Source organism: Heptranchias perlo, chromosome 38 (assembly GCF_035084215.1).
Source record: "Heptranchias perlo isolate sHepPer1 chromosome 38, sHepPer1.hap1, whole genome shotgun sequence".
In the NCBI taxonomy this organism is placed as follows: domain Eukaryota; kingdom Metazoa; phylum Chordata; class Chondrichthyes; order Hexanchiformes; family Hexanchidae; genus Heptranchias; species Heptranchias perlo.
In genome coordinates, this window is record NC_090362.1 from 9,770,164 (window position 1) to 9,785,624 (window position 15,461).

A 15,461-nucleotide genomic window follows, 5' to 3' on the forward strand; every position below is an offset into this window, starting at 1 on the left:
CCCTAATCATTGGAGCATGAATTTTTAGTATACCAAAACTTCATGTACTCAATCCCATGTTCCAGCTGCCTCTCCGAATTTATTCAAGGGAGATGGTGTTGAAGTGATTGGTGTAAAAATGATTCCACACCTGTTTTTAAACCATTACTCATCGAACTTCCTAATTGTTTCTTCCTGTCTGGCTAACTTCATTACCTAGTGTTAAAGTCCTACAAACTTGACACTTCAGTTGGGGCTCTACAATTTTTCCCCTCCCCATGGGCTAAGAATGGAACATGCCGGTGTTGCTGTTGACCTTGACCCAATGTGGTCTGTAGGAGCAGACATGAGCTGTACCACTGACGACTGGGTGAGCAGCCTGCCAACATTCTCTCAAACCTCTGGCCCCTTTTTTTTGAGAACTAATCTTTCAAACTGTAAGAGTTGGTGCCTTCAGGAGACTAAAATTTTAAGTGAGGGGAGAGTGTAAAAGCTGTAATTTATCATGGAGCTGCATTTAGTCTATTCCTAATTTAGTGCAAATAGTGTGTTTTTTAGTATTGTGGTAAACTTAGTTCAACTGCAAAGCCTGCAGAATACCATCTTATAGCAACTTGAATTGTTGAATAACTAACAACCTCAAATCCCACATGTTGGGAACTTGGGACTATTTTTCTTCACATAGCAAAATTATAATGGCATGTACAAACACGTTTTGGTTTTAATTACAAGGTGAATAGAGGTGATCTCTCCTGCCACCCCACTGTCACACTTTCCTCCACTGATGTTTTTTGTGTGCTTTCTGAAGACTGGTGCTAGTTTATATAAAGGGCCCTCTTTCAAAATGTCATCCCCCTTGGCTGAATGTCCAAGACTTCAATCCACTTGGCAAGAGTTTTTAATCAACTAATTTTCTTGTGGTTTGATTATAGCAATTAACATTTTAAGCCAGAGGTCCTGACTTTTTAAAATCCTACTGGTTAACTTGGACTGGCTTCTGGTAACTATAGCAACAACTGCCAATCTTGTTCCATATAGTTTGGCTTGTGTTTTAGAGCACTGTTAACACGAGTGCTAATTAAGTGGGATCCACTGAGTTTATGGCATTTGACACTTGCTGAAAGTCTTTAAATCTGGACCATAGGCTTACTTCAGTCCTTGAGGCTTCTCGAAAGGCAAAGCTGATTGGATTGTGTGCCCCTCATGAAAGGATAAGTTTGTTTACTAAACTGGCAATACATCAAAGGCCAGTAGGGTTTCCTTGGATGCCTCAGTCTGCTGTATTGTTACATTAAGCAATGCATATACAAGCAGCTTGGTAAACTTAGCCTAACAGCATTTTGTGGGCTGTTTGATAAATGTTCTTGCACAAGACTGGAAATTCCCATTGTTCAATGTAAGCTATTCTATCCTGGGTTTTTCAAAAAAAACTTTGTAGGCAAAAGCAATGAATGTGTCTGAAGCTTGAGTATTTCAGTCAGATTAATTGACTTTCAAACTGCTTTTGCTATATAATGAAGACCCTCTCATTGCCTCTTCAACTGGTGTCAAATGTTTTTTAGACTTGCATTTTTATGGCACCTTTTCAGGACATCCCAAAGTGCTTTACAGCCAAAGAAGTACTTTTTGAAGTGTAGTCACTTGTAATGTAGGGAAACACAGCAGCCAATTTGCATACAAGATCCCACAAACAGCAATGTGATGACCAGATGTTTTAGTAATATAGGTTGAAGGATAAATGTTGGCCAGGACACCAGGGCGAACTTCCCTACTCCACAATAATGCCATGATCTTTTGTCCACCAGGTCAAATGGGGCCTGGCTTAATGTCTCATCCAAAAGACAGCACCTCTGATTGTGCAGCACTCCCTCTGTGTACTGCACTGGAGTGTCGGCCTAGATTTTGTACTCCAGTCTCTGGAGTGGGACTTGAACCCACAACCTTCTGACTCCAAGATGAGTGTTACTGAGCCACAGTAGTTCTTTTACCTCATCCGAGTAAAAGGATTTGCTGATCAGTTGATGGCCTCCTTCATTGCCCACCCCCTCAAACAAAGGCAGGGGAGGACAGGCAAGCAGCCCTGGATGACCCCACCCCACAAACACCTTAAATCATTTCATAAGCTTATACAACACTGCCTTTTAAGCTATTGCAATCAACTGATCCACTATGGAGGTAGAAAAACTGCCACCAGGGCTTGCCAGCCACACCCATGATTAAGGTAGACATAAAAGTCAAGTCACTGGCTTTGAATTTCTACACTGAAGTTTTAGATTGTGCCCGATGGGTAAGAGTTGTGTAACAAATCATTACACTTGTGACTACATGAGACCAAAAATACAATTTTTAACTGCACCAGGTTGTCCAACTTTGCTTTCATTAGGTTTAAAATCTAAATGTATGCTGTTTGCAATTTAGATTCTGGGCTAGCTTAATTAGAATCTGGTTCAGACCCTAAAACTTTCAGTGTCACATTTTAGAAATTGAAACATACTATATTGAAAGTTTTTCCAATTAAATCTCAACTGGCACTGAATTAGTTGAAGTTATTTTATGTACTTTATTTTGGGAAGTACTAAAAGCTGCTTTATACCTGAGGCCTAAATTATATAAATTCCATGATTGCAATGTTTTTCCCCCACAGGGGTATGAAGGGTCACTGATCAAGCTAACGTCAAAACAGGTAAGCTTTTATTACAAGTATCCCAGACATTGTCCTACATATCCAAGTAGCTGTAAAATTTCACTTAATTTCCCTGAAGCAGTTAAGGGCCCTTTATTTTTTAGAAGGGGACTCTGATTTGGGTGGGTTTCTGACCTGAGTTACTACTCTGTTCAGGTAGGTTTTAAGTTTCTCGGAAAGGTAGTGCATTTTGAAGCAGGTGAGGTAGAATGATACAGCATAGAAGGCTGCTATTCAGCCCATCATGCCTTTGCCAGCTTTGAAAGTTATTGTAGCATAACTTGTACAGCCTGGCATTCCTAACTTGGTGCTATCTTATCAAATTTTACAAGGGACAATATCTTGGTTAAAAGGTACATTATCTTAATGTATAATTAAGATTGCTCACTAAAGTTTCTCTCCCACTTGGAAGATGGGGTTTAAAAAAATCTACTGTCTTGCAGATATGCACTGATCCAAGAAATGATACAAAAATGAAATGATACAAAAGCTAAATGCCTTTGCTAAATTGAAAAATGCATTTTTGACTGATTTTAAATACTCCCAAATTGTAAAGGGACATTGTCAATCTTGCCTCAGTATTTGTGGGTTAATAGAAATTTAAAATTGCCAGCAGAATATTAATGGGAGGCTTCAGATATGGGATAGGGCAAGGTCATCCAAATATTTATGGACAAGGATTTTGAATTTGTGGAGCCACTGTAGGTTTTCAAAGATGAATGGGAAGGAAAAAGATTGGGCAAGTTGAGTTTATGGGGGTGGGCTGCAAGTGACTAGAGTAGTGGTGGTGAACAATTTTGCAAGAGTAAGAGGTAATTGAAAAGGTTGCACTGTTTGCCACTTCATTTGGCAAATATTTCACCCCAATGGACCAAACTCATAACATTCACAACTTTGAGGTTAAAAGCAACTAGATGGTTGCAAGTGCTGCAGTTATTGTGAAACTGAGTCATAGATGAATTGTTCTTGTAAATCAGATCCATACTAAAGCTTTACTTGTTCCTGGCAGTTGTAAACCATCTAATCAGCACTGCCAAACTAGCTTAGTAATCAATGTGAAGGCAGTTTATCAACTATAACAGGATTTAACACAGAATATTTGTATCCCACCATTGTTCATCTAATGTACCTTGCATAGCTTCTTACTCATCAAAAGCCAATTGCAACCAAATACTTTTAAACACATCTTGGTATTCTGTCCACCCTCAGATGTAATTACTCAAGATTTGTTTGGACTGTACCTGGACTCCTACACACAACTTGCATGGTTCACTAGACCTGTGTATTGCACTAAAGTTAATGAATGTGTAACCTTCCATTGACCCCAGAAATCTGCTGGGGTTTCTGCCATTCATTTACAGTCCTGGCTAACAGGGCAGTTACACAGTAGAATTGCACAAGTTTAAATCTAGTAATGATTTCTTGTTTACATTCCTACTTACTAATTGAATATTGGACACACACTGGTCTTCAGTAATTGCCTCTGCACTGAACAGATCACTTGTGTAATTGGACCAATTGAGTTTTGACCATATAGAAATATTTGAACTGAGTATGGTGGTTTAATGTTATCATGATTAGTGTGGTTGCAATTTCAATAGCAAACAGGAATATTGAATTGGCCAATTATAGTTAATATTATGCTATCCTTTCCATTAAATAGAATCTAAATTTAATCAGCCTTGTCTGCAAGAATCAGCACTTTCAGAAGTGTTTTGGACTCTGCTTCCCCTCCTCACCTGGAATATAAAGCAAGTAATGTACTGGTAATCAGATGTAAATGTACCATTTCACCATCTATTGGCTGACTTGCTGCTAACTTTCTAGCTGTCCCACTAATGTCTGACAGTACTGCACCATTAACTGAAGTTATGTGCTGAAGCCTTGTTCAGTGTTGACTCAGTACCCTCTGTCTCAGGTGGGAGTGATGTCACTAAGCCTGGGCTCAATGCTGCTCTGTAGCATTTCAGACTGTTGAGGACCAAAGAATTAAAGGCACCTTGAACATGTGTAACTGTCCTGAAGAGAATATTGTAGTCCTAGGTCACTGAACTGTAACTCCAGTCAATGGCTTCATAAATGTGCAAGTAAAATAATGGTTTGATTGGGAGCGAGTGCAACAATTGGGGATTCACTTTACAAAATTTGTCTTTGAAGCATATGTTCTAATGTGACATAGTTACTAGTGCTAATTCTACTTTATTTGACCACTGGGATAACAAGCTATTGATGGTAGCAAGATCTTTTTACACAGCACACTTCACAAATTAGTCATCTTTGCTCCAGTGTCTGGCTCCAACTTCAAATTCAGGTGGCATTTGCATGAAAACTGCAGTATCAGTATGAAGCAAATCTTGTGACCAGATTGCTGCATTTCTTTTCAAAACCTAATCTTATATAATCTAGCTAGTGTAAAATTCTGGGAATGATTGATTATCTCACAATGAGAGAGCAATTTATCATTGCTAGAAGTTAGATTCAGTTTTCCTGTGGTGCAATCTCTAGCTGTTGGATCCTCCTAATTGATGCTAAAAATTACTTGCTGTAGCTACTAATCTCTGAACAATGGGTTTTGGTTCCAGGCTTCTTAGACTGGCTACCGATACCCTTCTGCCCACAGCAGACATATCTGGTTTGCCCAGAGCTCCTGGTTACAATCTGGGATTGCTCCCATTTGCTGCAAAACATGGCTTCCATGACCCAGTCTGGACTTGACATTTTAGCTTTGTGCGCTTAGTCTAAATGTACTGAAAGGAACTATCTTTATTCTAAATTAGCTATTGGATATATGTAGCATTGCACTTAATTCCTTCAGAAGGGTAGTCTGTTGTGACAGTGTCTATTGCAAAGATCAAACAGGCATAGGATTTTAAAGTGAGTATAGAAAACGATACTAGAAATTGCACTTGTGCTTGAATGAGCAATTGTTTTTTCCTTGTGAAAACTGTTGTACTCTTGTTTTGCCATGGGGTATGGCTCTAGAAATGAGTGTTAGCAGCTTTCAAGGCCAGGATTCCACTTTGATCTAAAAGCAGCTGCCTTTTTTGGACAATCCTCAGCAACCTATCTTACAAAATGAGCACACTACTTACTGAGCAATCCAAGGTACTGTCTGGCACGTTCAATTGATGGGTGACTCATTCTTGAGCAGGAAGTATTGTGGTAGAACAACTTAACAACTTGCAATCAAAATGCTGTTTTTTTTTAGTGACTGTATAATTATCCTCCATTTTGAGTGGTACTTTAAAAACTACTTGACTCTGGGTGGGAGACATTCCAGTTGTTGCTCTCTACTCTGTTTAGCACGCATTTAAAACTTACCTACAGTTGGTGTACAGGCCCAAGATGTTAAATGGATCTCCTGAACAGTGTTTAAAATTAATGCTACATTGGAAGTCGTGCTCCAATGTCAAACACAAGCTGTGAAGTCTCAGCTACAGCACAGATGGCAGCCATTCAGCCCATTGTGTCCCTGCTGGCTCTTTGAGATTAGTCCCACTTGCCTGCTCTTTGCACATAGCCCTATGCATTTCTCCTATTCAAGTATATATCCAATTACTATTGACTCTGCTTCCACCATGCTTTTAAAAACAAAACTTATTTTCCTCCCTAGTTCTTTTGACTTATCTTAAATCAGTGTCCTGGTTACTGACACTCCTGCAGGAAACAATTTCTCCCCATCTGCTGTGTGCAAATTCGAGGATTTAATAAAGTGCCCTTTTGTCTTAAGTTGTGACCCAAATGACATTATGTGAAAACCACTGCCTAAAAGATGAGCAGATATTTTGCTGCTTCAATTTGAGGAAGTGAGTGTGCAGTCTTGGCTTTTTCAGTGGACTGTTTTTGTACATGCTTGGTAAATGTTCAGGCATGATTTTTATCATGCAATTCAAATGAGTTAGAGCATCTTTTAGTGCAATTTTTCTGCAACTTCATATCTGGAGCAGGCAGCCATGACTCTAAGTTGCTTTTTAAGTGCCAAACATCTTGTCAGTTTTCCTCATGCAATTACAAAAGCACTTCAGTTTATAGATGTGGAAGCAGTGAGCTGTGTACTATTTTTCTATAATTAAAGTAATCAAACTGCTTCCTAGCACCAGCAAGTAACAATGTAGATCAATAAGGCCATCAAAGCAAACTGGGGTTCATTTCTAGAGGGATAGAATTGAAAAGCAGAAGTTATGTTAAACTTGTCTCAAAGTTTGGTTCGACTACACTTGGAGTATTGTGCAATTCTGGTCTCCATTTTATAGAAGGTGCAAAAGATTCACAAGGATGATTCCAGACTGAGGGTACACTTACCAGGAAAGACAAAACAGGCTGAGGCTCTTTAGAAAGGAGAAGGCTGAAGAGAGACCTGATAGACATCTTGAGATTTTGATAGGGTAGATGTAGAGAATGCCCCCACTTGGAGAGTCCAAAACTAGAGGTCATAAATCCAGTATGGAGTTCAGGAGAAACTTCTTTACCCAAAGAGTGGTAAGAATGAGGAACATGCATCACAAGGAGTGATTGAAGCAAATAATGTAGATGCATTTAAGGGGAAAGTTGGATAAGCAGACTAAGGAGAAAGGAATAGAGTATGCTGATAGGGTTAGATGAAGTCAGGTGGGAGGAGGGTTGTGTGGAGCCAAAACCCTGACCTAGACCAGTTGGACCAAATGGCCTGTGGACTCAATGCAAGTGGAAGGTTCATTTAATACTGCTCAATGCTAAAAATGCCCTGGGGCACTCCATTTTAATTCAACTACCAAGAATGATGTACACCTACAGGAATAACACTGTCATGTGAAAAGTGACCAATTTGCATGCAGCAAGGTCATCCAAACATAAACAATAAATGACCAACCTATTTGTGAATATGATGTGGAGATAGTTGAGGGGTACATTTTGCAAGCAGAATGCCCCTGTTCTTCAAATAGTTCCATCTGATTTTTAATATCCACATCAGAGCAGACAGACTTAATATCTCTTCCAAAAGACAGTTGATTTGAGTTGCCTTTAGATTATAGGTTCACAAAGCTAACACTTTTGGCACTTAGCCTCCAGGTTGAAATTAAAACAAATAAATGACTTATTGAATCACTGAGTGGAACAGGGGAGTAAGCAGGGACCTTGCTGATAAGAGAATAATTTGCATGGAGCCAAGAGTGTCCAATACCAACTTTCAGAGAGTATGTGGCACTTCTGCTATTGGTGACCCTTCACTGACCTTGGAAAAGGATATTTATGGACTGCCCTGAAGTGTCAGCCTAGATTATATGTTCAAATCTCTAGGGCATGAACCCACACTCTTGACTCAAGCAAGAATGTTGCCACTGCACCAAGGCTGACCCTATTGACTCTTGGATGTGGACTTGATCTTCAGGCCCTGATGCATTCCACCCTTTTATGCATGTAATTACTTTAAACATCTTGTAGGCAGTATTGGATTTTAATATACTGCGATAATACGAGTAGAATGTAAATCGAGTGATGTTTAGCACTGAAACCAGAATTGATCCAAATGCCTCTTCTGTAGATTGGGGTGAATTGAGATTGGAGACTAAGTTTAAAGCTTAGTTTTTAGCATAACCCACTAAGCTTTTGATGTGAGGTTGCATGCTTGAGCTGTTGAGTTGAACTAGTGGCTTGTTTTGCTAAACTGCTGTCAGGAAGTGTATATAATGAAAATGATCTGCAAATGCAATTAGCTGTAGTTTTGCCCACATCAACTTGCTGTTGCCATGGTGGGTTGTCCACACATTATCCATTGCCACCCATGAGTAGTTTAATCTGTAGAAAATGAAGAGGTGCAATTAAAGTTGCACTCATCCTCATCTATTTGTTCTGCAACTTTGTTCCGGGTGAAACTTGTATTACACATTTAATTGTTCACAAACATAACTGTACTCTGGCATTGTGGGGAGAGGGTGGATCACAGAACCATAGTGATGGTTAAATGTAATGGCATTTATCATAAACCTAAAAATTGGCTGCCCCTTTCCAACTCAACACCTTGCCATATTCAGCCTGTGCCTGGTAAGGGTGTAGCAGCCTTGATAACCTGACCAGAGGCTCAATGCTAGTGCCCCTAAAGGGCTGAAGTCAGGAAGGCCAAAAAATTAAGATTTCTCCTAAAGGAGAAATAGGCCTGGGCTGATTTTAAGAGAATCCACTTAACAGGGATTTCCCCCCAAAAAAACCCAGCTGCCTAACCTTTACCCAGGGTCCAGTATCTTAAAAGGAGAAAAGAGCAGAAACAGGTAAGTCTTGAATTCTGGATAGGCAGACTGCCCCAAAGTTTTATTTAAACCTCAGCTTCTAAAAATATATACTAAATTTTCTAATTCAGTTCAATAAAACCATGTGAACAATTGTCCACTCTCGCAGACAGAACTAGCCTTCACTTCAAAGTAGAAATGGAAGTTGGGTTTGCTTGGGAACATCCTATGCTTCCTCCATGAGCTTTCAGTGAATTGACCACAAACTATCGAGTCTAATGAAGGAAGGGTGGGGGGGGTGGGTGGCAACTTGATCAATTGTATTGCATTATAACCTGAAACCCTTTGGGTTTGACCTGATGCCCTGTCACGGTAGAAGTGGCCTGTTGGCAGTTCACATTCCTGCTTAATTGCATAGGTGCCATATACCAGTGATTTTTGAATGGTCAATAAGTGAATTCCTTAAACTGGATTTTGGAAACACTGTTTTAAGGCATGAAACCTCATTGTCCATCAGTTCTCACTGAGCATTGAGTGGAGCTATCTAGCTTTGCTTGATTTTTTTTTAAATGAAGTTTCTGGATCTAAAATTAAGTGTAATGTGTATTGAAATATGAAAATGGCTGGTCCATCAAGCCTGCCGCATAATGACTAGACACTTCCTACCTCTGCCCCCCCCCCCAAAAAAAAACATTCTCCTGGGAGAAGCAAAAAAACCCACAGCCAATAAGGGACAAAAACCTTGAATCCCTCCCTGACCCCCTCCAGATAATTACCAGTCCAGGAGGTCACATTGACCATCTGCACATTAACAGACCCACTGTTGCCTTTTTCATGTGACCTCTAACCCAGTTAAGAACTAGTCCAGCTCCCTCTAAGGTGTGCACAGCGTCAGCACCCACTGCACCAGCCAACATATTCCTGAGGACTGCTACACTGAGGAAACCCAAGAACTGCCCAATGTCTAGCTTGTTACTGTCCTGGTGGCTGCATTTTTTTTTGTAAATCATCATTAACTGCATCTGAATTGGAATGCATGTGGCCTCTTTGTAGGTTTTTTTTAATGAATGTAGTGGTGGTAACTCCATTCAACTAATCAATAATGCAATAGATCTGCTGGGTGATTTTGTAGATGAGGGGGGAATGATGGATGGTAGAGCAGGCTTAATGGTCATTTCTGTTGACTGGATGAAAATCCAACCCAGACTAAGCCAATGTTTTTTCTGCTACCTGTTGAGGGTTTTGTATGAAATTAGTTTTTGTAGCAATTGTTCCTAGTTGACATGGACACAATCTAATTTTGGTATTCTTAAAGGTGCACAGTGCCCACTACATGATTTGAGCTGAGCTTTATTGGAAGAATGTGAAGGGAAATTCAAACTTGTGGGTGACTTATGACTGCACTAGGGTGACATTCTAATTGCCCAGTACTAAGCCCTAACCTGTTAATCACCCACTTCAACTTGGCCCATGGTTACTTTGACAACAATTCCTATTATAGACACTGCTTTTCATTAGTGCATTCCTAGAATTCCAAAGCATCTTGGCCAATTTCTGCAGCAAGATGCCATTGGCCTGGCAGCAAATTGCAACATCTAAGGGGGGGAAGGGGGAAGAGGAAAAAGTGCCTGCTTTGTGGTCTCTAACTAGGCTGACACCCTTTTTTTTTAAATGGAAAGCTTAATCCCCAGTCACCAAAGAACATTATGGATCCTGCTTGCTGTATTCTTGCAATGCCACCTGTGCTGAGGGTAGCCAACCCTTCAGGACTGTCCAGGACACTGCTGCAAAGAACCCAGGAGAAAAATCATGGCATTAAGGGGGGGGGGGGGAATTGTTTGAACACCTTTTAGTTAGTTTAAAAAATATTGGTTGGGAATAAAAGGCTGTTTGGATGATTCTTGACTTGTCAGTCAATCAGTTAACTAGGAGTATGTGTGCTTTTCAATTGGCATGGGAAGGTGGGGCACCAATAGGTGACTTGCCCAGTAACCAATGACTGGAGCATGGACAGCATGATGGGAGGTTGTGGTGATCTCCAGGAACACACCTAACCAGAGTTGGTGATCCTAGCTGTACCTGCTGACTGAGCAATGGGTGAGGTGGACCCCCAGCAGCCACCAGTCAAAGGGAGGAGGTAGCAATTCAAGGGGAAGGAGGATTAAAATAGAAACTGCAGAGCATGAAAGATAACCAGTGAATAAATGCTACTATAATTCACGAGCTTTGTATAAATGAACACTTATTTACTGTCAAACACTTGTTTTCCAAGACCAATTATGGTCTCCATGCCACTCTTTACGTAAGATAAACTGACTGCATTTAACATTGGCTATGAACTTGCAGTCAGTGTAGGAACCAGAACACAGCTAACCACATTTCAAATTCTGCATTGATTCACTTTGAAAATCTACCAAAACTGACTGACATACAGGTTTCGAACTGCTCCAAAGAGAAGCATTTTGAAACTTGTTTGCATAAGCAACCCTAAAGATGTGGACTGTTGCTAACAGTAAATGGGCTGTTGAAAATTGCAATACAAAAATTCTCCCAACTTACCAAGATCCCTGCTCAATGTAATGTTTTTGATTCATTTCAATGTCTAATTCACATACAAAAGAACTTGGATTTAAGTGGTAGGATTGGGCTCTGCCAAATACTAATACTTGGATTCATGCAAGTTTTTGAGACACATGGAGTGTGTCAATTTGGGCAATACTAAAATAATTAATGACCACTGTAGATCAACTGGGAATTGCCATATGTTCAGTTGCAATATTGCTCAATGGAAGTCCAGCCTATACATATTTCACTATTTAACATAGTAAATGGTTCGATCCACATTGGGGCAAATATAAATTGCATGAAATCATGACTTGAGAAAATGTTCTTACCAAGAGCAGTAATTTGCATGAATATTGAGTACTTTCACAGCAAATGTGCATAGAACCAAAAGATTGAGCACTGCAGCCTTGCTAAATGTAATCTTGGAGTGAGAAATTACTTCCTGAGAGCATTCCTGACAACCCTTGACCAATTGGTATGTGTACATTAAATGTTGCAGTCTATTCTGAATACCTCAAACCACCTAGGGAATTTTGAAACTAGATGCTTGAGATGTTGACCAGTTAAGAATGTCATGATGTCAAAACCTATGGATTTATGAATAACTTAGTGTTATCATAACCTATTAAATGATCACTCACTAAAAATATTAAGTAGAGGGGTTAACCAGCAGCAGACTATGTTCTCAATTTGGTGTCCAATATATTGCTAATTACACAAGATGTAACTGACTCAAACAGAGGCTGAGGGAACCCAGCTTGTTTAGGCAGTAGCTGCTAGTTGAGGGGAGAAAAGGGACTCTACCTATAAACAAAACTTAACCCATCAAGGCTGGAGCTAATGCTTCTGAAATGTGGGTGCTTTTCATGTGCTGGAGCTTATTGGCTAAAAAGCCACCCTGATGAGCCCTCTGGTTTGAACAAACTCTTAATGCTGCCTTGAGACTCTTTACTAGACAAAGATTGAGGATGGTGCTATTCTGCAGATGATGAAATGCCATGGGGTGCTGGGTGGGATAGAAACCAGTTTACAGATAATTTCCACCTCCCAAAAAAAAATATTGGAAGGCACTCAATGCAGAAGCACAGGAATGAAGAACTAGGTTGACTAGTGGAAGATTTTTCAATGTGGACAAATTCAAGGATAATGAGCAATATAAGCTACATAAGGCTTTGGGACCACTGGTACAGATCACTAAAGCAATCAGTTGTGTGCGGCAGCAATAAAGAGCAAATGGGATAGTAAGCTGTTTAGGAGTTGAGCATAAATCTCAAATGATCAGTGTAGGTTCAAGTCCACCTATCGTGTTGGGTCACTAAAGATATCCAAGCATTGGAGGATGCAGCAAAGGGTAACCAAATTGATATTTGGGATTAGACACTTGGAGAGGTCAAAGGTGGGATTGAAATTGAGTGATTTTAATATTCCAAGGTCTTAAAGGGACAGACATCATTGTTTGGTCACGTTTTAAATGTGAAGAGAGATTGAAAACACTTTTTTTTCCAACTTAACTATTTTTTACAAGTTGTGTGGATGGGAGGGGCAGTGTGGATGGTTTTCTTGTATTAGTAAATTCTAAGTTTGATAAATACCTGGAAGGGAAAATCTGACTAGATATTTCCTTCTCCTGTACATGTTCCTATTGCTATCTTGCTGGATTTGCTTCAAAGTAGGTTTGTCTGAACATTATGGTCTTGCTCATTCTGGTAGATTAGTTGTGCACAGCAGTACAATCCCAAGATTTCAGCTCACAAATACAGGTTCTTGGGGCACAGAGCTTGCATAAATGTACTACATAAAGGATCTTCCCAGGTCATCTCAAAGCACTGCACAAATGGGTTGTTTAAGTGCAAGTGCAGCTATTTGTGTAGGCGGATGACAGCTAATCTGACCCTTTTTTTGGGGTGTTAGTGAGGGAGGAATGGTCCCCAGCACATGGGGAAAGTTTACTCTTCAAATAGTGTCATTGATCAGTCGGGGCCTTTTTAATGAATCAGCCAAGAGACTGCACATCTGACAGTGCACTACTCCGTCTGTACTAAAGTCTGGTTCTTGTATTCTAGGCAGTCAGTAGGTTAGAATAGAATCATAGACAGTTATGGCACAGAAGGCTGCCATTTGTCCCATTGTGTCTGTGCTGGCCAAAAAATAGCTATCCAGCTTAATCCCACTTTGGTCCATAGCCCTGTAGGTTACAGCACTTCAAGTGTGCATCCAAGTACTTTTTAAATGAGTTGGAGTTTCTGCCTCTCTCTCTTTTCAGGCGGTAAGTTCCAGACCCCCACCCTCTGGGTGAAAAAAAATTCTCCTACCAATTACTTTAAATCTATGCCCCCTGGCCACTGACCCCTCTAAGGGAAATAGCTCCTCCCTATCCACTTTATCTAGTCCTGTCATAATTTTATCTACCTCAATTAAATCTCCCCTCAGCCTTTTTTCCAAAGAAAACAACCCCCAGCCTATCCAATCTTTTCTCATAGCTAAAATTCTCCAGGTTGTGGTCATTGGAAACTAAAGCAAGTGCTGCCAACTGAATTAATGGGGTGGGATCTAATAAATTTAACTGAAGCTTAGTCTGTAAATTGAGGGTTGGTTCTGGAATGACAGTTAAGATTCTGCAAGGCCATAAGTGTTCAAAATATTAAATGAATATTTGGCTTGCAACTACTGAGCTTTTATTAAGTTGAAAGCTTGTCAGGAGGAATTGCTTCCATACAGAAGGACAAAATGAATTTGCTACTTTCCAAGCAATGAATTTTATTGGCTGTGAAATAAAGCCACATGATCAAGGTGTGGCTTTGGGCACTCCCATTTTTCACCACCTAAAACTTGCTTTCCAGTACAATCTTAACACTAATTTGATCAAAGCTTAAATGCAGAGCTGCACAAAAGCATTCCAGGTTGACTCAACACCATTTTGTGCAAGACTTGCACTGCAATCATCATGGCCTTGTATAGAATCTCCAAGCTATGGGCTGACTATAAATTGTGTGCAAAACACATTTTAGGTGTAAATCTTTGCTGCTCTAAAGACTCCCTTCTCCTGGAAAGGGCCACTTTATAGCCTGTGGTTTCCAGTTGCTCTAATTATCTGACAATTTCACATGAGCATCTATGCTTGGTAAATCCATTCTCTTTAGGATTATCACCCATCGATGTACATACCAGACCAGCTCCCAATTGTGCACAATTCCCCTATGCTTTATAACTTGTATACAAGTGGAAGGAGAGGTTGGCGATCCCACACCTAGCATTTCATTTCTAAAAGTGGATAAAATGGATCTTGAGCTTGTGATTTTGAAATCTTTTGAAAGACCTAAAGAATCGAGGGGACTTTCCTTCAGTGACTAACAATTATAATAATCGTGCCTGTACAGGCTGAAAGCTGATTAATCCTTGAAACAGACTTTGGACCACATGAGGCCCAGATTATACTGCGAAACAATATAAGTCAAATCCACTAGTGATTTCTGCGTTTTTTTGAAAGTTTAAGACCAGTACATGTTAATACTTTGTTTTTCCGCCCGAAACAGAGGGCACGTGATTAACACTTTAAATTTCTAGCACTAAGTTACTTGACTACTTCCTTTCTTCTTTTCCAGCCGGTTGGTTTTGTTACATTTGACAGTCGAGCTGGAGCTGAAGCAGCAAAGAATGCGCTAAATGTAAGTACTGATCTGTTGAACCAAGACCCATCTTTGGATGTATCTAGTCGAGCAGGAAGATAAATGGCATTCCTATTGCTTCCATTTTTTTGAATACCTCAGTTGGAAAGCAACTTTTTTTTGTGGCGATTGTCCCATAAAGTGTAGTATTGCAATGTCTCAATTGCACTGCCATGAAGTGAGTTCTCAATCTTCCCCAACAACTTGCATTTATATAGTGCCTTTAATGTAAAACATTCCAAGGCACCCTCTCCAAGCTTCACATAGGCATTTTTTAACAAACTGTACGACTTGTACACCTCCCAGATTGCAAGTATCTGACTGGACATTGAATGAATGCCTGCCTGACAGATGGCATGTTAGCTG

General features: G+C 40.0%; 1 protein-coding gene across 2 annotated transcripts in view; it reads left to right on the forward strand.

Annotated features, from left to right (window-relative positions):
• Positions 1-15,461, forward strand: part of LOC137304726 (RNA-binding protein with multiple splicing 2) — a 57,892-nt gene that overhangs the window by 21,671 nt on the left and 20,760 nt on the right. For both annotated transcript variants that reach the window (XM_067973400.1, XM_067973401.1), the window contains exons 3-4: positions 2,624-2,662; positions 15,033-15,095. In XM_067973400.1, the coding sequence (XP_067829501.1) occupies positions 2,624-2,662; positions 15,033-15,095 (102 nt within the window). The remainder of the gene's footprint in view (positions 1-2,623; positions 2,663-15,032; positions 15,096-15,461) is intronic.